At 43.6% G+C, this 25,029-nt stretch overlaps 1 protein-coding gene and 1 long non-coding RNA gene across 2 annotated transcripts in view; both read left to right on the forward strand.

The window, feature by feature from the left end:
• The window catches only part of F2R (coagulation factor II (thrombin) receptor), an 18,911-nt gene extending 3,574 nt beyond the window's left edge, over window positions 1–15,337 (forward strand). The window contains exons 2-3 of the mRNA XM_014550599.1: window positions 314–480; window positions 13,915–15,337. Coding sequence (XP_014406085.1) covers window positions 314–480; window positions 13,915–15,107 — 1,360 coding nt within the window. The 3' untranslated portion in view covers window positions 15,108–15,337. The remainder of the gene's footprint in view (window positions 1–313; window positions 481–13,914) is intronic.
• Window positions 15,338–17,308: 1,971 nt separating this feature from the next.
• LOC106728252 lies at window positions 17,309–24,902 on the forward strand. Its single transcript, XR_001364535.1, has 3 exons — window positions 17,309–17,379; window positions 20,039–20,115; window positions 24,071–24,902. It is a non-coding gene; the product is annotated as an uncharacterized LOC106728252 (long non-coding RNA).
• Window positions 24,903–25,029: the final 127 nt, after the last annotated feature.

Genomic DNA, 25,029 nt, shown 5'->3' on the forward strand with positions numbered 1-25,029 from the left:
GCCCGGGACCCCCTCGGGCATGGGGAGGGCGGGCGGCGGGGCGCTGCCGGGAGACCCGGTTGGTACAGGTGGCGCCTTCTCCTAGAGGGGGGTGTCCCCGACTGGCCCTCCGCCTCAGTTTCCTTCAGAAGCCGAGCAGGCGTTGGGGCTGAGGTCCACATTCTCCCCGTCTTATCCAGGCGGGGCGTGCGCATCACCCACCCCGCTTCGGGGCTCAGCTGAGGCCCCTTTGCCCTGGGTTTTGGAGGGTGCCCCGGCCTGCGAGCTGGGTGCTGGATATGGAGGAGTAGGGGCCGGGGTGTTCCTGGGGAAGCTTGCGCTGCTTCATTGCATTTGTCGTCAGTGTGCCTCCCAGGACCACACCCAAAGGAAAGTCTCACGTTGCCCCAGTAAACTTTCTGGCCTTTTCAGTATCAAGTGGAGACCCGCTCCCGCTGAAGTTTAGTTTTGCTGGAATTGTGTTTCTTGAACATTTTACAGGTGAGGAAAATGGAGTAGAGAAAAGCTCAGTCGCTTGGCACGTTTAGTAGAAAGTCAGTACCAGCAGCCCCTGGCTCGGGCCTTGAGTGCTGAAGGGGCTCGCGCCCAGGTGGGGTGGTTTGTTACCTAGAACCCAGTCCCCCGGAGAGTTGAGGAAAGAGATGACAACTCAGCTCCATCAGACACCGTGGAATTTCGGTATTTCAGTGTCTGGTCTGCTGCAAGGTGGAGGTTGTGCTCTAGAATACATTTACCAGGAGGAGTGTGTTTTTAAGTATCTGGCCACTTGACCAAATAAATGTATTTTCCAACCTCTGCCCCCTAAAAAAAGCAGGGCAGAGAGGTTGTTTGTAGCCTGTAAAGACAGTAGTTACAAAGTGAGGGGGAAAAAGATGTTGTAATGTCTTTATAGTAATAGTGCTTTGTAAGTTTTCAGCCACTTTTCTTCACACAGAAACAAATGCTAGCTGGTTTGCTTGTGATCTGTGAGAGTGTGCACCCATTGTTTCCACACTAGGAACAGTGCAGAGGCATCAAGATTAAGACGTGACAGCATTTTCTCTGCTGTCTTTGCTCAGAGTAATATTGAGGTGATGCTTTTAGGAAAAGTAAGAGTCCCAGACAGGAGCCCAAAGTTTTGCAGCAACTGGCGGGCCTGCCTGTGGCTAGCATGAGCATGATCTCTTGGAGTGTTTGGGGAAACAGGGAGAGCTGAAACATTGTGTATGCTGATGTGTGATGCCAGACAGCACTTTGTGATTGTATTTTGGGACAAGCTCTTAAGAAGACACATTTTTGTTGGAGATTTGGATGGTGCATCCACCTTAGTCCCCTTTCCTTAGTCAGTGGTTCTCAACCTTCTGGCCCTTTAAATACAGTTCCTCATGTTGTGACCCAACCATAAAATTATTTTCGTTGGCCAAAACCGGTTTGGCTCAGTGGATAGAGCGTCAGCCTGCGGACTGAAAGGTCCCAGGTTCGATTCCGGTCAAGGGCATGTACCTGGGTTGCGGGCACATCCCCAGTGGGAGATGTGCAGGAGGCAGCTGATCGATGTTTCTCTCATCGATGTTTCTAACTCTCTATCTCTCTCCCTTCCTCTCTGTAAAAAATCAATAAAATATATTTTAAAAAAATTATTTTCGTTGCTACTTCATAACTGTAATGTTGCTACTGTTATGAATCGTAATGTAAATATCTGATATGCAGGATGGTCTTAGGCGACCCCCGTGAAAGGGTCGTTCGACCGCCAAAGGGGTCGCGACCCACAGGTTGAGAACCGCTGCCTTAGGTGGAAGATGTTTGGCCTGTTCTGGAGTGAAAGTAAGGCTGCTGTTTCTGCCATGCCTCTTGTTTTCTCATCAACTTAGATGGTGCATGCTAATAAGATGCACAGTGCTGATGTAGACAGAAAGATAACTGAACAAGCACTGGCTGAGTTACCTACACTGGATCTGGAACTGTTTGGGGAGGAAAACAAGAAAGGAGGATGACAGAAGACAAGGAACACATGCCAAGTGCCATATTCTGTGTCAAACTTTGGGCCAGGAGGCATTTTTACTTCAAATTATCTCATTTCACACTGTTACAAAGTGAGAGGGGGGAAAGATGTTTTAATGTCTTTATAGTAATAGTGCTTTATACGCTTTCAGCCACTTTTCTTCACGCAGAAACAAATGCTAGCTGGTTTGCTTGTGATCTGTGAGAGTGTGCACTCACTGTTCTCAGAACACACTCTTAGGTGGGAGTTTATCCCCATTTGCCAATTCTGAAACTAAGGCTCAGAGACAGTGCACGAAAATTCCAAATGGAAGACGGGGCCCTGAGCGCAGGCAATAAGTGGGGCCTTGACTTTAGAGGGTTTGAAATCACTAAAGGTCTGCTTTTTATCCTCTCTGTGCATTGGCAGTGGTAAACAACGCCTGTGACAAGCAGCTCTGTGAGACCCCAGCCATAGGAATCCCCCCCAGGGCTGGCTCTGCTCACCAGTCTGAGCCTCGCACCCCCCACCCCCAGGGCTGGCTCTGCTCACCAGTCTGAGCCTCGCCAAACCACTGTCCCGCTTTTTGTCCCCACTCCTTGTGGCATTTCCTGCACTGTCACTCTGGGTCCGTCATCTCCCTGGCTAAGATCATAAACTGCCATTTATCCCCATGGAGCCTGGAACAAAAGTTCACCCAGCAGATATTTACTGAGAAATACTTAAGTTGATAACCAACCAGTTCACAGTCCTCTGTCCAGACAATTTAAGTGAGATGACTTGCCTTCATCCAAGAGGACCAGTGTCCAAGAGGTGATGTTTGTCAATTTTATAAGGACCTGGAGGGTGAAAAGGTTCAAGAATGACTGATGGTGACTGTAGCAGAGGGGATTGGGTGGGAGACTCCACTTGCTGCCCTCCTGCCCACGGGGTCAAACCCAATTTCTTAGCCCAGAGTGAGGCCCCCTCCCCTTACAGGATGGGTCCCAGCCTCTGCCCAGCCTTATTACAGATCCTCTCCTATTACATACCTATTATATTACCTGCACTTCATCCAGCCCCCTCTTTAGTTCCTTCCCCAAGAGCTATGCTTTCTATGGCTTCTGCCCTCCTGCCACTCCCTCTGGCCAGAATGCCCTCCCCACACCCCACATGTTCACATTTCATTTAAAACAGCTACCTTATATCGAGAACCCATTACAGCCAACACTTGCTTAGGTCCATTACATATTCTACCTTATTTATTCCTCATAACAACCCTTTGAGTTAGTGTCATCCCATTCTACAGGTAAAGAAACTGAGACCCAGAATGGTTAAGTCACAAGTCTAGTTAGAAGTGGAACTGGGATTTAACCACAGGCCTCTCTTAAAGGCAAGCTTTCTCTACCACCCCCTATAGAGAGGAAGCTTTTCAGACCAGAAGCTCCTCTTGCAGTAGAGAAGTAACTCCACTGTGCTCCCCAGTCCCCTAGAAGGCAAAGACTGTGCCCCATTGACTTGGTAGCCCAGGCCTAGCACATGGAGGAGTTTAGTAAACATTTATGCTCAGACTGTGGTATCCTGCCATTTGCCTTAAAAAACAGATGATAAAACAGGCTATAAATAGATCCCTAGCATGAATATACTAAATTAATTGACTGTTACTGAGTGGTTGTGGTCTTAAGCCCAAACAAAAGACACAAAACTGGCCCTGGCCAGTGCAGCTCAGTTGGTTCTGATTGTCCCATGCACCAAAGGGTCACTGGTTTGCAACAGTTTGACTCCTGGTCAGGGCACATGCTGGGGGTTTTTGTTTGTTTTTTGTTTTGTTTCTCCCTCTCTCTCTCTCTCTCTCTCTCTCTCTCTCTCTCTCTCTCTCAAAAAAAGGACACAGAATTCAATAGTGATTCTGCTTAAAGTAGACCAGAAACCTTGAAAGTCAAATTTCTCATTAACCAGCAAGCAATTCTCTAATATTTATCTAAATTCTTCCTTCCCTCTCTCCCTTTTTTCCTTCTCCCTCAAATTAATTCATTCACTCCTTGGTGGTTTTGGCTTTATTTTTATAGGACATATTAAAATAGTAGGTTCACTCTTCCTTGGTGTGAGGGCATTTTTGAGGCATTCCTATCCCTTTGTCAGGAATATTCTCATGTTTTTCTGCTGGTCACCTTTCTACCCCTCCATCTTTCTAATTCAGCATTTCTCAGTTTCTTACATCTAAAAGGAGCAGTGTGGCCCTAGCCGGTTTTGCTCTATGGATAGAGTGTAGGCCTCTGGACTGAAGGGTCCCAGGTTCGATTCTGGTCGAGGGCACATGCCCGGGTTGCGGGCTCGATCCCCAGTAGGGGGTGTGCAGGAGGCAGCCAATCAGTGATTCTCTCTCATCATTGATGTTTCTCTCTCTCCCTCTCCCTTCCTCTCTGAAGTCAGTAAATATATGTGTATATTAAAAAATAAATAAATAAAAGGAGCAGTGTGCTGTGACCCTAACCTACAGCTTTCAGCAGCTCTGAATCCGCTCCTTTTCCGAAGTGTTTCTGTCCAGTCTCCTTCCCTGTGCCCTTCTCCTCCTCCCTCAGTCCGCTCACCTCTGTCCTTGTCACCCTCACAGACGGGAACTCAGGGGAGCCTGAAGCTGGAGCTCCACGGAGTCAATGGAGCCACCAGCACCCTGGGTTCCTAATCTTCCTACTCCTCATGTTGGACACACATCCCTTTTCCCCCTTGAAATTCCCTCTTTCTTTCTCTCTTTCTTTTTTAAATTGAGGTAAAATTTACATAGCATAAAATTAACCACTTTTAAGTATGCAATTTTGTGGTGTTTATACATTTGCAATGTTATGCAACTATCACCTCTGTCTAGTTCCAAGCCATTTCATCACCCCAAAAGGAAACCCTGTATTCATCAAGCGCTCGGCCCTCATTTTCCCTCTCCCTCGAAACCACCCATTTGCTTTTTATCTCTGTGGGTTTTCCCTCTGCTCCATGTTTCATATAAATGGATTCATACTGTGTGTGGCCTTTTGTGTCTGGGGAACTACCCTTTAATTTTCCTGAGAGCCTGGGCTCCCTTAGCTCCTGGGTACACACAGAAACTCCTAGAAGAGTCATTAGGAACCACGGCCTTAGTTTATTTTTGACCGTGATGCTAGGCCACAGTTTTAACATTCAGAGTTTTCTGGGTTTTGTTTTGTTTTTCCTATTTTGTGGTTTCTTTCATTTTGCTTTTTGCCCTCTCTTGCTTAGGCCTACCAGGGCTGAGGAACCTTTTTTCTGCCAAGGGCCATTTGGATATATATAACATCATTCCTGGGCCCTACAAAATTACCAACTGAAAAATTAACCCTCTATTTTGGTCAAACATTTAATAGACTCACCTCTAATGCCTTAGCAGGGCCAGACCACATGATTTCTTGGGCCTATACGGCCCGTGGGCCGGTAATTCCCTACGCCTGGTCTCAGACCAGCAGAGTAAATGGCTGTCTCTGTAGGCTCAGGTTGTTATTTCTGGATTTGAGCTTCTACTTCCCCCAAATACCCTCTCCCATTGACCTTGTGATGTGGGTGGAGAAACTCACTGTAGTTACCTCCTTCCCCTCCATCCCAAGGTACCCAATGAAGTTTACCACAAAAGGTCATCACAGGCCTTTGCACATTCTTTATTTGCTTTCAAAAGAACCTGCCTTTTTAAATAACAGGAATAATCTGCATTTGCACTTGAAAACAAACTTATTTAGCTTTAGGAAATTTATTTAGACACTGCATAATCTGTATTTCAAGTTTGTGATGAATTAGAAGGCAGATATTAAATTATTATAGAAGAGTGTTTTCCAGTATTTCCTTTTATTGCTAAACACCATTAAGAACTGTAAGAAATACACTTTTTCTTGTGACACAATAGCTGTGTGTGTGTGTGTGTGTGTGTGTGTGTGTTCAATAAATATGCATGGACAATCATAGTATATATACAGATATACTCAATTTTACCACATACTGTGCAACCTGATATTTCCTACACTATTCTGTTTTTTAAAATGCTTGTTACAACTCTGTAAATTGATTTCATAACCACTGTGAAGTTTTTACCATCTTTTTTTTCTTCCTTTTATGAATTCTCACCCAAGGATATTTTTCCATTGATTTTTAGAGAGAGTGGAAGGGAGGGAGAGACAGAGAAAGAGAAGCATCAATATGAGACACATCAATTGGTTGCCTTCCACTCGCTCCCCAACCAGGGCCTGGGATTGAGCCTGCAATCGAGCCTACATCTGAGGTACGAGCCCTGGACCAGAATCCATCTTCCTTTTATGAATTCTAACCCAAGGATACTTTTCCATTGATTTTTAGAGAGAGTGGAAGGGAGGGAGAGACAGAGAAAGAGAAGCATCAATATGAGACACATCAATTGGTTGCCTTCCACTCGCTCCCCAACCAGGGCCTGGGATTGAGCCTGCAATCGAGCCTACATCTGAGGTACGAGCCCTGGACCAGAATCCAAGACCCTTCAGTGTGAGGGCTGAAGCTCTATCCACTGAGCCAAACTGGCTAGGACTCTACCATTTTTTAAAACCTAGCACAGCATGTACAATGAATTGTCCCCGGTTAGCAGAATGGAAGGCCTTATTTGCTTTGAGAGAAAAATTCTCTCTTCCAGGAAGTGTTGTTAATGATTGTTTCTCTCATATCTGGAACCTAATTTGCTTGAGTTCAGGTTTACAAAGTGCAGTAGCACTTGGGTGGGGTTGGAGCTGGAGACAGCTTGATATCAGGAGAAAATGATGATTATGAATAACTTTTACTGTAAATTCGTTTTCATTTTAACTGGAGGTTTTGGAGAGCAGAGAGCAACATTCCCAGGACACTGAGCTCAGGACCTGTAACTTTGGGTGAGCACTGGCCTAGGGAAACGTGGACCACGGGGGAATCTGAGTAGTTCCCAGAGAGGCCAGATAGTGTCTTGGCCCCTGTGTCAGGCCCTGGCCTCCCGGAGGCTCCAGGCAAGGGCCCCCCACACTTCCCTTCTGTCATCTTTGCACCCCCCTCAGGTCTTGGGTACAATGGCATTTACATTTTCCCTTTGTCTTTACTTTGCACTTCCCTGTCACTCCTCTCTCCCAGCTTCCTCCTAGGCTTGCTTTCCTGTGCTTCCAGCTGAGTGGGATGTGGGATGGGAAGGATGCAACCTCTGATACTGGCAACCTCTTACTCTGCACGGCAGTGTTTACCCACTTCTTCCTTTAATTCTGCCTTTTCCACAGCCAGGATTTTTGTTCCCTTACTGCTCTTGCTTCTACTCCATCTTGAGCAATATCTTAAAGATTTGTTTTTCTGCTTTGTTCTTGAATGTCTCTCTACGACATCTGTCCTGTCTGTGAGGGCTGGGCTGTTGGTATGTGGTCGGTGGGCAGCAAGAGTCAACAGGACTCCTGAATTCACCAGCAACAGCTGTGGGCATCATTGACTTAAGTTACACATTCACATGGCCATGTACTCCCTGCTGTTGTTAAAAGGATGGGCAGGTTCATTTGTTGGGTAGAATTAAAAAAAAAGTACTCTTTTGCCGGAACCGGTTTGGCTCAGTGGATAGAGAGTCAGCCTGCGGACTGAAGGGTCCCAGGTTCTATTCTGGACAGGGGCATGTACCTGGGTTGTGGGCACATCCCCAGTAGGGAGTGTGCAGGAGGCAGCTGATCGATGTTTCTCTCTCATCGATGTTTCTAACTCTCTATCTCTCTCCCTTCCTCTCTGTAAAAAATCAGTAAAATTTATTTTTTTTAAAAAAAGTACTCTTTTAGGAGGAGGTCCTGAATTCACAAGTTGTTTTTTGTTTGTTTGTTTTTAAAGAGACTGGGCAGTGTGGGGTGGTTCAAAGGGCTGAACTTTGGAGCCAGGCAGATCTACGTTAAAATCCTGGCTCCTCCACTTACTAGCTGTGACTTTGGATGAGTTACTCAGCCTTTCTGTGCCTCCGTGTTGTCCATAAAGTGAGAGTTATAATGCTTATGTAAAAATGTTAGCGTTACATGAGGTGAGGTAAGTGAAGTGCCAGACACACAGTAGGTGCTCAACAAATGTGAAGTGTTTTTCAGACACCAGTTCCTCCATATTCCAAGAAAAGCCTTAGGAGTTGCTATCAAATTCTCTAAATGTAAAACTGTGTTCACACAAATGTTCAAGAACCTCTCCCCCTTCAAAACAAAAGAAAAATGAAAGCAAAAACCCTTGTCCTTAGATTCCAGTGGCAAGTAAATATGCAAAAAAAAAAAAGTTTGGGTTTTACATGTACTTTTTATTATGAAATTTTCAAAGATACCCAAAAATAAACAGTGTAATTACCGTTCATATCTTGTTTGTCTATACTCTTGCGTTTCTTCTCCACAAACTGGACAAATTTTAAAGCAAATGCCAGACATATCCTTTCATCTACAAATATATCAGTATATATTCTTAGAGATATTACCTCCTTTTTTTCACATCACCACGGTACTATTATAACACCTACAAAACTGAACAATTTCTTAACATCATGTACTGTTCAGTCAATGTTCAAATTTCACTGATTGTCTCATAAGTACCTTCTTTACAGTTGGTTTATTTGAATCAGGATCCAACAAGGCCTTCTACTGAACTTGGTTGATATGTCTCTGAAATCTCTTTTAATCTGTAACTGTTTCCCCTCTCCTCCTTTTTTATTTCTATTTATTTGTCAAATAACTGGGTCATGTCTTATAGACTCTCCTACATGCTGGATCTGGCCAGCTGCATCTTGTAGGATTGCTTCATAGGCTCATATGTCCCCTGCACTTTTTTTTAATATGGTCGGAACATTTAGAAACTAATCAAATTCAGGTCTAGTTTATGCAAGCGTACCTCAGCAGTGGTGCTCTGTACTTCCTATTACATCACCTCCAGGTGTGTTCTCTCTCTCTCTCTCTCTCTCTCTCTCTCTCTCTCTCTCTCTCGATCTTAACATTGCCCAGTGGATTCAGTATTGTCAGCTTGATCCAGCCAAAAGTTTTTCACCCTTCCACCTAACAGTTTTAGCAAGCACTGGTGATCACTGAGCTAAATTCATTATTACACTAAGAGCTTCAAAATTAGGCTTTTCTAAATCTGTTATGGCATCTGTGTTTATGAACTAGAATTATTTTATAAAGAAGAACTTTTACTGACTATTTGGTTTCCCTGAAATATTGTTTAGATAGAAAAGGCAGGATAAAAGCTTGAAACTGGTCTTATTTACCAGTTTTCAGGCCTGGTCCTCGAATTTCCCCAAAGGTGACCAAAAGGGCTTTATTTTCCTTTGAGTATCGTTATGAACGCATGGATCGCAATGTATTTGTCATGTTTCAATTGTTTCGATGGGTTTCCGCCATTATTCTTTTGATGGTTGATTGTCGTACCTTGGCCAGTGAGAGTCCAGTCAGATTGACTCCAGAGTCTTTCTGACCTGATCCTAATATTTGTTGAGGATGCTCAAGGCTCATCTTGTATATTTCCTACTCCAGATCTGGGACCAACCATTTCTTTAAGGAGCACTGGTCCTTCTCATTGGAAAATGGCGTGTGTTGCAGTTGAGGCTGTGTGGCATTCCAGTAACACCACTGTTTTCCCTCAATGGAGCTATAGTGGGAATCTAGCCAGATTCAGGACTCTGTCATGTGTGCAGGGACCTTCCCCCAATGGAGCTGCTTTTCATTTTTTCCATCATCCTCTGTTTTGTTTCTATTTAGCTTGTAGTGTTGATTCACTTGTGGAAAAGCGCAGGGTACAGCTGTCCTGCTCTGTGTGGGCAAGGTTCTGGAACTTCTGCTTTGTTAATTCCCAAAAAGCCCTCCTGGCAGAGCTCTGCGTCAGAACCGAGGCTGGCGTGTCCCTGGAGGCTGGCCTGGCGTGAATCCATGGGACCCTGAAAGAGCATCTCGTTACCACTCTGCTGCGAGGCCAGATCCAAGTCAGAAAAAGCATTGCCTGGTTTGCTGATGTTTTCAAATCTCCGGAGCTAGAGAGACCATCTTTAAGCTATTTAGCAATATGCTACATTCAATAACAAAACGACTCTAGAGTCATTTAGAGAAAGCTAAATGAAGTGCAGTTTAGCAAGAAGTGTGAGAATTGGTTTTAGGACGTGGCTGCTTTTTGTGTGAAACCATAACTTAACAAGAAAAGCACCAATGAGTTACAAGCGCTTCTGGCGTGCTGACAGGCACTTTCTTCCTGACCTGTTAGCTGTGCTGGGACCGGAGGAAAAGCGAGATACCCAAACCTCAATTTCAGCCTAAGGGCCGTGAGCTGGCTGGATCTATCTAGTCACCTGGAATTGGTTTTGTTCTTCTTTTGTTTTTTTAAAGAAAAAGTTTATTTGGAAAGTCACAGAGGTAGGGAAAGTGAGCCAGTTGGGTATGGGCTTAGGAATCAAGTTACTGAAGCAAAAGTAGGGCCCTGGGAGCTTAGGAAGAGAAAGGAAAAGGTAACACCCTGTCGGGGGAGAAGGCAGGGAGGGAGAGCTGGCTTTTTTTTTTTTATGCTGGTACACACTTAAACAAGCAAAAAAGTTCGCTGACATTCTTTAATTCTACAAAAGCCTTCAGAATATCAAACCTATAATGTCAAGAAAAGGTGACATCTTGGGCAGTAATATTTAATCGACAGATTCTGCATCTGAATGGGCTCCAGCCCAGCAATTTCATGTTTCAGTGGGTATTAGTGATTTTGTCATAAACACCATAGAGCCCAAGATGGCCTAGCCAGGGGAGGAGTGTTTTAAAACAAATACTTATTGCCAAAGTACTAAATATAGAGTAAATACTAATAGTTTTATTTTCAGATCAAGTGATAGTATCCAAGAAGCTTAGTTATGAGTATCTACTAGTTTTCAAATTTATCACTCCTCTAGGTAGTGTCTTGATTCGTGTGTGTGTGTGTGTGTGTGTGTGCGCACATGCATGCACTTTTTTACCCTGCACACATGACAAAAGTCCTTAATCTGGCCAGGTTCCCAAAACTGCAGAGATCTGTGTTATTTTACAGTTCCTCTGGGTCAGCATTTTTAAGGACACATATCTTAGTGGTACTAAAATGCCAGCACCCATTCTTTCTTTTCTTTCAGCTCCCACACATTTGTTTTGACCTTGAGGGTAGCCTCCCGTTCCCGGGGCTGTCAGTACCAGTGTCAGACCTCCATGTGACTGGGTCAGGATGCACACAGAATAAGTTAGGTGCATCACAGAGGGAAGAAAGTGATACTTCTAGAAAAGGCTGTGAATTTGAAATTTGATTTGCAGCTCTGAACGCTGGGACTACACACTTTACAACCTGTCCATGTCCCTTATCATACGGAAAAAAACTAAGCATTGCTAAATAGGAGAGAAGAGCAACCTAGATTCCATTTTAATTTAAAATAATTGAGAGCGAGTCTAAAAGCAAGCTACATTGAAGTGAGTGGGGCAAGATAATAATTTCCTACACTGATTAATTTTTATAGTTTGCAAAGTGAATGCATGTCCTGTTTCATATTTGTAGACCAGACAGGTATGAGAATCATTTAATGGTTCTGAGACTGAGTTCAGAAGGGGCAAGTGACTCCTGAAAGAGCCAACATGAGAATGCAAATCTGTAATTAAAACCAACTTAAGGAACACTTACCATGTACCCGGTGCTGGAGATTCAGAGATGAATAGGACCAGTTTCTTACTCTTGAGGATTAATCTAGACATACGTGTACTCAGAGGCTCATCACTAGAGACATTTGTCCTTTCCCAGTGACAGATCTCCTACAACGCTACCCCTTCACCCTCAGGGGCCCACTCATGACCTTGCTGAGGTAGTTTGACCTCAGCCCCTTACTGCCAGGCTTCCTCATGAACAAAAAGCTCTAATAGCACCTAAGTTGTCTTATCTTTCCAACACATGCATGGTTCATTCAAGAGTCATCCAAAGCCTGAGGCAGAAATTACATTGGGATTTAGGGCTGCCCCTCTCTGGGAATCTCATCTCACTTTTCAGTTCCCATGGTTGCCCTGAACTCTGTCCTTTGGTTCATCAGGGTAGAAGGACTGTGGGCTTCCTATCTGCGTCTTAGCCATCCTTTATGTCACTGACTTTGACCTTCTCTCAAGCTAAACACCAGTAAAAACAAGAAACCCAGTGGTGTCATCCTTTCAATATCATTCATTCCTCCCCTCCCAACACCACCCTGGGAATCTCAATGCCTTTAGGTCATTGATTTCAGGGAGGAAGGGGTTTGTAATTTTATTCTAAGGGATGGTTGAGCCTGGTAGGACCTCACAGACCCATAGCAGAAGCAGAACTATCTTTTTCTTTTTTTTTTTCAGAGAGGAAGGGAAAGAAAGAGAGAGAGCTAGAAACATCAATGATGAGTGAGAATCATTGATTGGCTGCCTCCTGCATGCCCCCTACTGGGGATCAAGCCCACAACCTGGTCTTGTAACCTGACCGGGAATTAAACTGTGACCTCCTGGTTCATAGGTCGACGCTCAACCACTGAGGCACACCGGCCGGGCCAGAACTATCTTTTATAGCATTATGCCTTTGTGTAAGTTTCTGTCTGCAGGAAGGTTCCACCCTGAAAAACAAAACCAAAAGTTTGAAAATCCACTATATTTATCCCATTTCAAGCCAGTTTTTAAATTTTCTAACATCAGTAATAGGTGACCTGCAAGGCCAGTCTTTGTTGTGAACACTGCCAATGTCAGAGACCCTGCCCTTTTCCCTCTAGGTATCTCTCCCCACTCCTCAGCTTCCCAAGACCAACAAAGGCTCTCTGTCTGACTCTCCTTAATGGCAGAATTTTAGCAAAGCTTCTTGAAAAGAAAAGCTGGTTGAATGCCAGCAGCTAAGTGTTGCATTTCTTTGATGAACATTTAAAATGGATGATTTTGGTGGAAGAAAGTTATAAAAGGAGGAAGCATGCAACTGAGCCTTTATTTTGACTTCTGGCTGATACTCAAAGAGCCCGGCTGGCCTGGCATCTGCCACAATGCATGTAGCATTCTGGAACTAAGCCAAGGAAGGCCATCTGTCTGGACCATCTGTTACTCCACTGACCTACTGAGGAAGGAGACAAGGAGATAACTGGGGTTCCTTGTGGTTAGAAGATAACCCGAGTGACAGTGGTTTGGGCCCAGATCGGATGAAAGATTTGGGACGTTCTGTTGTGTAAACAAGCTAAAGATAGTAGAGGAAAACTACAGTCACATGGATAATGGTCATGGCAATTGGAGCCCTTGGTCCTACACTGAATTTGCCTGTCACTCCATAACCTTTAAGAAGTCTCCTTGCCCTTACTGGTTTGGCTCAGTGGAGATAGAGCGTCAGCCTGCGGACTGAAGGGTCCCAGGTTCGATTCTGATCAAGGGCATGTACCTTGGTTGTGGGCACATCCCCAGTGGGGGGCGTGCAGGAGGCAGCTGAACGATGTTTCTAACTCTCTATCCCTCTCCCTTCCTCTCTGTAAAAAAAATCAATAAAATATATTTTTTTAAAAAAAAAAAAAAGAAGTCTCCTCAATGTTTGATGTAATTTCCCATTGAGTGGGATAGGTTTCAAGGAGAAACTAAATGGAGAAAACGTAGACATGAAGGCATGTGGAGGTAGGAGAAGTCATATAGCCTGGAAATGATTCGTTTATGTAGATGGTGGCTACTATAGTATAGAAATCACTTTTTCCCTTCATGTCAGGTTCTCAGGCCAGATCTTGAAAAGTATCTCATTCACCTCTGTTCCCCTGAGGAGCAGAGTTTTGAAAGTGTTCGCTTGTGTCAAAACATAATGTTTTTTGAGTTAGCTAATTCTCTGATAAAGTCTGCAATCCACCTGTGCATCACCTGCTGTTTCCCACCCACTCTCCTCATAAGAAAACAAAAAGCAACAGTAAAATGCACTCTCTATTTGTCTCTTGAGCCTTTTTAATTCATTCTCTTTTAAATTTTATTTAAAAAAATATTTTTCAGATTTAAAAGCAACAAATGCTACTGTGGTTCCCCGGTCATTTTTTCTCAGGAATTCCGAGGATAAATTTGAGCCTTTCCCATTGGATGACGACGATGAGGACAGAAATGGAAGTGGGTTAACTGAAGACAGATTAAGCTCCATCAATCACAGCAGGCCTCTTCAAAAACCACACCCTGCGTTCATCTCAAAAGATGCCTTGGGATATCTGACCAGCGCCTGGTTGACTCTCTTTATCCCCTCCGTCTACACTGGCGTGTGTATAATCAGCCTTCCTCTAAACATCATGGCCATCGTTGTGTTCATCGTGAAAATGAAGATCAAGAAGCCTGCCGTGGTGTACATGCTGCACCTGGCCACGGCAGATGTGCTCTTCGTGTCTGTTCTCCCGTTTAAGATCAGCTATTACTTTTCCGGAAGTGATTGGAAATTTGGGTCTGAAATGTGTCGCTTCGTCACCGCAGCATTTTACTGTAACATGTATGCTTCCATCATGCTCATGACAGTCATCAGCATTGACCGGTTTCTGGCCGTGGTGTATCCCATGGAGTCCCTCTCCTGGCGTACCATGGGGAGGGCGTCCTTCACCTGCATGGTCATCTGGGCTATGGCCATCGCGGGGGTGGTGCCACTTCTCCTCAAGGAGCAAACCACCCGGGTGCCCGGGCTCAACATAACCACCTGCCATGACGTGCTCAATGAAACCCTGCTCGAAGGCTTTTACGCGTATTACTTCTCGGCCTTCTCTGCTGTCTTCTTTTTTGTGCCGTTGATCATTTCCACGGTCTGTTACGTGTCTATCATCCAGTGTCTGAGCTCTTCCACGGTCGCCACCCAGAGCAAGAAGACCCGGGCTTTGTTCTTGTCCGCGGCTGTTTTCTGCATCTTCATCGTTTGCTTTGGACCCACAAACGTCCTCCTGATTCTGCATTACGCGTTCCTCTCTCAGAATCCCAGCACAGAGGCTGCCTACTTTGCCTACCTCCTCTGTGTCTGTGTCAGCAGCATAAGCTGTTGCATCGATCCCTTGATTTACTATTATGCTTCCTCTGAGTGCCAGAGGTACCTCTACAGTATCTTCTGCTGCAAAGAAAGTTCTGATCCCAGTAGCAGCAGTGGTCAGCTGATGGCAAGTAAAGTGGACACCTGTTCTACTAACCTGAATAACAGCATATACAAAAAGCTGCTAACTTAGGAAAGGGGCTGCTGGAAGATTACAAAGAAATATTTGAAAAAGCAAAGAACCTGAGGATTCTATTAGTCCCTGCAAAAAAATAGTATTTACTCTTTTAAACAATAAATGTGTGATTTGCATGCCTCCTTCTTAAGAGGGCCATTAAGGGTATATATTTATTAGTAACAGAAAAGGATAACATGAATAGAAAACAATGTTATTCCAAGACAGTATTGCCAATGCTACAATAATAACTGAATATTACTTTTTTATATATTTAGGTGACTTACATATATGTGTGTGTATATATGTATAGTACTCATGTTTGCAATGCAGTATAGAACAGACACTTTGAAACCCTCTTTTTTCCCCCAAGAGATTATGAAAATAAACTCTGATTTAATATGCAAGGTCTAGGTTGGCGGAGGTTAGCCCAGAGCATCTGAAGATGTCCATCTACAATGAAGGATTCTGTAGTTTGGACTTACATGGCTTTTGCAAATAAGTTTATTTTGAAATTGGTCAACAGCTTTAAGTTATTAAGAGAGAACAGTGCTATCTATGTGTAGAAAAAATTCTGTTTTTCATTTTAAACATATCAAAGTTTGAATTCTTTAAATTATGGAAACATGATATGGGTAGCATTTTTTTAAAAAATATGTTTTTATTGATTTCAGAGAGGAAGGGAGAAATATCAATGATGAGAGAAAATCATTGATTGGCTACCTCCTGCACGCTCCCTACTGGGGATCAAGCTGGCAACCCTGGGCATGTGCCCTTCACCAGAATCGAACCTAGGACCCTTCAGTCCACAGGCTGACACTCTATCCACTGAGCCAAACTGTCTAGGGCTGGGTAGCATTTTTGATGTTTTACACATTGTATACATAAACCAAGAATGAGCATAGGCCCCACTAGTGACCTGAGGTTGGCCCCAGATAGAGGGCTCCAAGCAGTACATACTAGGCGGGGTCGCTCCAGACCCTGCAGCTGAGTCTCCCAGAGAGCGAGGGATCCAGGACCGCCACATTCACTCTCCTGGGGTCCCCTCAGGAGTTGGCTATGAATGACCGAGTTTAGTAGAAATTTGCAGAATAAGATGTGCTATCCCAGGAGATAATGAATATGAAACACTTCTCTGCCCAATCGTTTTAAGAACAGAAAGAAGGCACGTTCACTTCCGGCAGTTACTCTGCAAGGTCCATTCTCAGATGGAGACACCCATGCAGCAAACATGACCACCCATTATGTGCTCCGGGCACTCTGATGGGCGCTGGGCAATAGAGGTGAATAAGACTAGGTCCTCCCCTCAAGAACAAAGCAGACCAGACATAGAGTGTGATGTGTATATAATAAGTATGTTGTTATATAAAGAAGTGTTTTTAGCCAGATGTCATCCAACCAGTTCCACACAGCCTGTCAGTTGAAAAACTTTGAACCTTTGGATTACTTGTTCAAAGTTTTGGATTACTGCTACAAGTGGTCATAACTTGAGATGAAAACAAAATACAGTACAGGAAGTGTATTTTTATAAATAAATCCTTCAGTCTATATACATGGACACTGTTTATTTACAAACGTTTTTAATAAATTACTCAAACCAGGTTTTAAAAAAGATTTATGTCAATCTGATTAGAAATAACAGAAGAAAATTAAATTGACTTTCAAGTCTAGCAAAATTATTCTATATTTTCCATTCACTTAATAGTTAATGAGATTATTTTAAAAGCATTTTTTAGCCCCATAATGAGTATCAAGTATAGAAAATCCTCATGGATTTGACAAAATAATTTGAAAATTAAGTTGAAATGTATCTTTTTTTCCATATGAAAAAAAAAATGTTGGCATCTTAAATCAAAAAATGGAAAGTTCCAAGACAAATGCTTATTTAAAAGAACAAACTATTTCCAAATGCCATAGAATAATTTACATTAAAGTGTATTGTAAGTAGAAGCTAACATTGGTTTTATTAATTTAGTTGCTATATTCACTTTATCTAACTCAGTGGAGATTTACTATCATTGTTTATTCAGTCTGTATATATATATTAAAATTCCTCTGACTTAATATGACCATCACTACTTTATTATCAGTCTGTACTTGCAAAATATTATGTCACTGTTTTTATGCTATCTCTTTTTAAAAAAATGTGTGTAACCTGTATTAATAAACACAAAAGTTTGCTTGGTACCTGTTTGGAACAAATTTTTATTGGTATCTTTCAGGGCCCTGATAGGAAGGCCAGTGTAAAGGTTTAGCTGAAGAGCGTTTAACGAAGAGGTGACTTGCAGAGGTATGGACTGGGTTAAGTCACCAACAGGGGTTAGTGAAGCTCCTCAGGGACTAGCAGTTGGGGAAGCTGTTACCAACCCAGGACCACAGGTGGAGGATGGAATACCCTGACCCCCATTCTCTGATTTTTCACTGGTGCCTCCTATTGCTCCTGATCTTAACCCAAACCCAGAGGTCAAGAGAACCTGGGTGACGTAGTCCATAAAGGACCATGGAGAAGGGATGGGGGTGGGGGAGCACAATTTCTACCAAAGGCATTGGGTGGTTCGGTTTCTGGGTCTTTTTTTTTTAATCCCTTCTTGGGAAAATTCAAGGTTATATCATTGATAATATGTTCAGGTTCTTAGGTGACAGGGACAGAGGATAGAGTCTACAGTTCCTTCTTAGAAACAAAAGGGATGTCCTTGAGTCACGATCCTTTGCCATCAACACTCTCTGGGGTACAGGGAAGGAGGGGAAACCTTAAGCAAAATGAAAGTTGAAAATCAATAAAACTTCTGATAATGTATTTCTAGATTCATAGTCAACAGGAAAATTATTTCAACTAAATAAGAGTTCTGGGAACACAAATTTTAAGTTAACACACACTCGTAGGTTTCTGGGGCCTGGGCCCCACACATGCTTCAGGAGTAGATATATTGAAGGAAGTCGCCCAGCTTCACTGAAACAGGATCCCCACTCTAAGCAGAAAGGGACCTTTAAACTCTTCTATTGTTAGTTTTCAAAATATGTTTGAATTCAAAAACACACACTTGGATTTTGTTAACACAAAAATGTTTTGTTTTTCCCACCAAGTCAAAAATAGGACTTTTAAGGAAATGGAATATTTGGTTGTTGACTATATAAAGTGGAAAATTTTAGGTTATACTTCTGAATTTAAGAAATTAAGAAAAATGTTGGCATGTCCTTCAGGAAGTCTGAGTTCCAGAAACAAGTGGAAAAAGTTAAGCAGTGTGTGTGACCAAGCTTTTTAATTTTCTGAGGCCTGCACCCTCCACTAGTAGCTTATCTCCACCTAGATGTCAGAGTAAAAATGAAGGGGGAACACAGTCACCAACAGTAAGTTCCTGGCAGATTGGCATAGCTGTGTGGCTGTTCCTTTCAAAATTATGGGGCCTAGGAATCAACCTAATTGTGTTTTATGAAGGAGTTGCAATTAAGTAAGCTGCAGTCTGAGCTGCATGGAGCAGTGTTCCAATGCAGTGGTTTTTGGAGTCCTGGAGACCCTTTCAGGACACATACAAGGTCAAAACTACATTAAAACACTGAGACATTATCTGTCCTTTCTCGGTCTGATTCTCTCGCGAGTATACTGTTGAGTTTTCCAGAGGCTACAAGATACCTGATAGTGTGACAGATTGAATAATGAAGCGGATATGAAAATCTGACTGTCTCCTATTCAGCTAGCCATTAAAGAGATTTGCAGAAATATAAAACAGAGCAGCTCTTCTCATTAAGTTATTGCTTAGGGGAGAAAATACTTTTGCAGAAAATATTTTTGTTAACATGTAATGGGTTTATTGTTATTTTTAAGTAAAAGAAATATTTTCCCAAGTTCTTTATTTTAATGTGGTAACTATTGGTAGATATAATCAGTGGTTTGCTGTTAAATCTGATCTCCAAAAAAAGCCCCTAATTTTTATCATTTGCCAGTTTCCATGATGTATATATGCTCTCTCTATTGCCAATTTTAAGCTTCCAGTGGTTTAACAGTTGGCCTGAAAATTCCTTTAATTCTCATGAGCTGGTACAGCCCCTCGATATAACCTACACACATGAAAACGTTTGGGGGTTTTAAATAATTTTTAATATTAAGGTGACCTGAGCTAAAAATGTTTTAGAACCCTGCTCTTATTCGAGATTTCCCAATGACATCACTTTCAAGAAGACATGGAAACTGGTCACAATTATAGAGCACAGAAGGGGTGGCCAGTTGGCTCACTGCTGCAGGCCCCCACATTGGGTTCTGTCAGCCCCACAGCTGAGGGGTCAGTAACTTGCAGCAACAGACTGATTCAAGGCAATGGGGCCTGTGTGGCTGCTGTGGCCCGAGGTTGGAAAGCTGTGTGTGAGGCCTGGTCTCCATCCAGCTGCTGTGCACCACCATGGTGCCATCACTATAAGGTGAGCATCAGGCTCCACGCTTCTTGCCCTGAGGACTGTGGTGACTGCCCGCTGCTCTTCTGGAGACAGAGAAAACCAGAGGTCAGAGTCAGCAACATCTTAGAATTCAGATAGCACAGTACTTTTCTACCCAGCTCTGTGTGTTCATCACTTCAGGAAATGACTCATAAGCCCCAAGGAGATGAGCTTTGAAAGCTGCATTTATAGTAGCTGAAGACACCGGGCGATGGCAGGGCCTATTGGCCGTTTTGTCCCTCTTAATAACCACAAAATTGGGCACTTTAGTGTGCTGCTCTGTGACCCACCCAGGGGAATGAGAACATGGACCAGAGGTGGGGTTACCAATAATAAGATGCATGTAAGGGCAGGTTCTCAATCGTTTTTGCGTTTTTTCGTTGTGTTTTTCTTATCCCGAGGTACCTAGCTGCTCTTAAAACTGACCAACATGATGTCAAAAAAAACAAACAAACATTTTTTTAAAATAGATCCCTGTCCTCCAGGAGCTAACTGGTTTTTTTCATTTAATTATACAATAGTTAAGAAGCATGGAGTTTGAAGACCTCCGATTTTAGAGTTTTATCAACTCTGCCTCGTTGGAAGTTTTAGAAGCTTTGTAAGTCACTGCTCATGCCTGGCTGCACGTAGAGCTTCTAAACAATTCCAGTGCCCAGTCCTTCTGACCAATAGGAATCGGAGTCTTTGGGGGCAGAGCCTGGGGGTGTTGTTTACAAGCTCCTCCAGCGATGTGTAAGCCAGAGTAGATACCCACCACTGCTTCAGGAGAGTGCTTCTCAAATGTAACATGCATTCGTATTATCTGGGGATCTTGTTCAACTGCAGACTAACGTAGCAGTGTCTGGGGTGGGGTCTGCATGTCTAACAAATTCCCAGACGATGTTGACATAGCGATTCCTTGGGTCACAATTCGGTGTAGGAGGGCCCTAAAATATAGCCCTGAGGCAAAATATAGCCCTCGCCAGGTTGGAGGTCTAAGCACTGAGAAAATTCATCTTTCCTATCTTTAAAGTCATCTTCTGAGACAATTTTTAAAATTTTGATAAAATTGGGGCAATTTTAATGAAGCAGTAATATAGGTGCTTATTCAAAGTTGGTTTTAGGTGATATATACTTTGCTCTATATTTTCTCCCCTCTTGGGTTCTTTTCTAGGGGGAAAGATAGCTTAAAAGGTTCTAATCTCATACATAAAACCATTGCCAAAGAGGCTGGGGGTTTACAGTGGCGACTCCACTCCAGTTTGTAGAGATAGTGCCTGGCAGATAGCAGCAGTGCCTGGTTACCAGAAAGCACACGTGGATATAGTCTCCTCTCTGGGTTTAGCTGAAAAACCGTGACCTCAGGAACACGCAGGGGGTGGAAGTCCAGTCTGCCTGGTGCTGGAATGAGTGGCTTCTATTTTTAAGTTGTGTGTTTGACTTTTAAAAACTTCAGTTGACATAGAGATATCAGTCAGGTATTGCTAAACAGCAAACCACACAAAGCCCAGAGGCATGTAATAATGAGCACTATTGCTTGTGCTCTGGGGTTCTGCTGGCGTATCTGGGAAGCTCATCACTGATTTAGGAAGGCCTCCACTTGGCTGTGCTCTGTAGGTCTCTCATCTTCAACACGCTAACCCTGGCACATTCTCCGGGCAATGGCAGAGGAGCAAGAGGGGAGGGAAAACAAGCAGGACGTCCTGAGGTCTAGGATTAGAAGTGGCACATCCTCACTATAGTCACATCCCATTGGCCAAAGCAAGACCCAAGGCCATCCCAGATTCAAGGGGATGGAGAAGTAGACACTGCCTCTTGAGTGAAAGGAATTTTGAAGTCACAAGGCAAAGGCGTGGCTACAGGGAGTGAAGAACAATCGAGGCCATCACTGAACTCTACTGAACATAATGTCTGTAAACGTTATAATAATGATCCTTAAAGGAATGCCTTAGCATCCAAGCATTGCACTTGTTTAACACACAGCCGTGATTTCTGAAGCTCTTGCAGTTGTTTAGTTTTTAATATCACGGAGGGATTTTTAAGAACATCTCAAGACCTGGGTCCTAGATCACGTCAGGCAGCACCTGCCTTAACACTGTCATATGTGAAAAGAGGGAAAGATGAGAACTGACCCGAGGGCAATATTTGAATAAATGTGATGAGGCCTCCAGCCAAAGAAGAGGGGCATTTTAATTAAAGATTTGCTCCTAGCCATGCCGGTGTGGCTCGGTTGGTTGGGCATCATACTGTACACCAAAACATTGCCAGTTTGATTCCTGGTCAGGACTCCTGCCCAGTTGCGGGCTCCATCCCCAGTAGGGGGCATGCAGGAGGCAGCTGATTGATGATGTTCCTCTCTCATCATTGATGTTTCTATATATCTCTCTCTCCTTCCCTTCCTCTCTCTGTCTAAAAGGAAAAAAAAATCAGTTTAAAAATATTTTAAAAAATAGACTTACACCCTGTCCGGGTAGCTGTTAGTTCAGGGGTGAGCAAACTTTTTGACTCGAGGGCCACAATGGGTTCTTAAACTGGACCGGAGGGCCGGAACAAAAGCATGGATGGAGTGTTTGTGTGAACTAATATAAATTCAAAGTAAACATCATTACATAAAAGGGTACGGTCTTTTTTTTTGTTTGTTTTATTCATTTCAAACAGGCCGTAGTTTGCCCACGGCTGTGTTAGTTAGAGCATCATCCCGTTATGCCAAGGTTGCAGGTTTGATCCCTGGTCAGATACAAAGAATCAACCAGTGAATGTACAAATATGTGGAACAACAATTGATGTTTCTCTCTCATCCTCTCTCTAAAATAAATACATTTTTTAACTTAAAAAAATATTTGCTCTTAAATATCTGATTTCCTCTGACAAGGGTGCTGATGTACTTACAAGCCACTTGGGGAAAGTAGTATGATCCAGTCCAGTTTTCACCCTTCTGTGTCAACGTGTCTTTTTGAGATTTAGTGTTTCAGCCCTGGCCGGTGCCGCTTGGTTGGTTGGGCGTTTCCTGTGCCTTGAAAGGTTGCCAGGTCGATTTCCTGTCAGGGCACGTGCCCAGGTGGGGGGCATGCAGGAGGTAGTGGATCATTGTTTCTCTCTCTCTCCCTCTCCCTTTCTCTCTCTCTAAAAATCAAATCTTAAAATCTTTTTTTAAAAGAGAAAGAGAGATTTAGTGTTTCAGTACTGATTCAAATCTTGGGATTTTTTAAAATAAAAATAGTCATGCTCCCAAAGTGACCCTAAAGAAAGGCTTATGAAACAAATGTCAGGGGTGATGTTAGTTTCTGCTTCCGATTTAACTTACTTTCTATTGCTATTTTCCTTATTTTAATGGATAAACTTTGTTTCTTAAGATAACACTGCCTCAGATGCTATCAGTAGCCTCATCCAGATTTTTTTTAAAATAACCTTTTTAAATAGAATTTCCAAATGCTTTCATATGCCTGTGGAATTATTTCAACATTTAACATTTCTTGACCCAACCACATTTACTCCTACTGATTGGTATGAAGTAACTAGAGTAACTAAGAACCCTCAGAAGGAGGTGAGAGGTTGGAATTTGACACTGAGTAATCAGGTCATAGTGTGATGAGGCTAGAGATGAACTTACAGGTTGAAAATTGTTGTGTAGGTTTGGAGGTGGGATTTGGACCTGTGCTAGCACTTGATGGAACAGGTATTTCCTTTGTAAACTGCTGTCAGTCGACATCAGATTGGGGTGACCAGCATGCTCCACGTTCTTAGATGCAAAGAGACTTTCTCCAGCATCATCTGTGTACGGTCAGGCTGATCATTTTGTTTCTTCTCCACTCTGTCCTTTCCCTTTATATTTGCCACCGGTGCCCAGAGGCATAGTTTAGAACCCCTTGCTGGTGGCCCTCTGGGCTCCAGAGGAAGTCAGAGAGGTTTCCAGATGGGAGGATGCCGGACAAGGATGTGAAGCAACTGGGACTTTCCTACGTTGCTGGCAGCAGGTATATGTAAAGTGACGCAGCTTCTCTGGAAAATAGTTTGGCAGTTTATTCTTATCAAGTTAAACATACACTTACCTTATGACCTTGCCATTCTACTCCTACTTGTCTTCCACACAAAGACTTATTAAAGAACATTTATTATCGCTTGTATTCCTAACAGCCTTAATAATGGAAACAACCGGAAGGTCTATCAAAAGATAAGTGGATAAACAAACTGTGAGGTATCCATACAATAGACGACTACCTGGCAATAAAAAGGAACAAACAAATTAAAAGGAACGACTTGGGTGGATCTCAGACATATTACGCTGAGTGAACTGGTGAGGGGAGACGGGCTGGAGGTGGAGCCTGAGGCAGGGCCAGGGCTGGTGAGCTTCAGGGGGTCCTTGCTCTTCCAGAGCTGCCCCAGCCCCTCTGACCAGTAGTTCTCAGTTTTTCCCAGTCAACCCACAAACATTTTACACTTATATCCCATTTTCAGAAACATTAAAACCTCACACCCTTTTAACATTTCAGAAATTCCAAAATAAATTACCGATAACTAAAAACAAATCAAGGCATTCCTATTGAAGAACATTTTTTTCAACCCTATCCTCTCAGGTCTCTGAGACCCCGGCTCTCTCTTTCTCCTGTCTCCTCCCTAATCGGCTGGGATCCTGTGCTACAGCAAGCTTAAGAAGTGCTACATATGAGGTCAGCCTGGGCTATGAAGGGCGCATTAAACAAATCTCATTTGGACTAGAGCTCCTTGGGTCCTCAGAACCATCAGAGGCCCTGGCAGGCCCCCATGCCAGCAAGGACTTCCCTCCCATTCCTTCTGGATGAGGACTATCCGCAGGAGGGAGCACACCTGACCAGCGGAGTTCTGTCTGCTGTAAGATCCCTCGGCCTCTTCCTCCTTTCATCCTTCCCCTGGTGAGCCAAGGGGAGTCTCCTGGGAGCTTGTGAAACAGATCCCGGCCCCTCCCTGGAGGCGCTGACTCCGGAGTGCACCAGGTGATTCTTAACAACCAGGCAGGCTGGAGAGACCCATGGAGACAGCTGCTCTGCTGGGAGCTGTGGCTGCCACCCTGAGAGGGAGAAGGTGTTCACAGCATGGCAGATGCTGAGCCTCTGTCAGGGACAGGGATGATGTTTTCACTAGGCCACGCGTCCCAAGACAGGACAGGCGGGCCCATAGAGGCTTCTGCAGGCCAAGAGGAATGAACGCAAAAGCCACCCAAGCAGCCTCCTGTGGCCCAAGTTCCCCAAGAGGACGGGAAGCCGGCAGCTCAGCCACCAGAACTATAGGGGACACCCGAAAACCAAGATCCCAACAGCCAAGAGGGGAAAAGCCCGAATATGCGGACCTGGCTGTTTTTTAAGACGATTCAGTTCTGGGGCCTGGGAGAATGCAAAGGAAAATGCCTGGTTGTCCCTAAGTAACCTGTGAGCTGACTTACTGGGAGATGGAGGGAAGGAGGGAAGGAGGGAGAAAAGGGAGGGCAGGGGAATTTGTACTTATATATATTTACATATAAATGTAATTACATTTATAAATATATAAATATTTATATATA

The sequence above is a fragment of the Myotis brandtii genome, unplaced genomic scaffold (genome assembly GCF_000412655.1).
Source record: "Myotis brandtii unplaced genomic scaffold, ASM41265v1 scaffold115, whole genome shotgun sequence".
In the NCBI taxonomy this organism is placed as follows: Eukaryota; Metazoa; Chordata; class Mammalia; order Chiroptera; family Vespertilionidae; genus Myotis; species Myotis brandtii.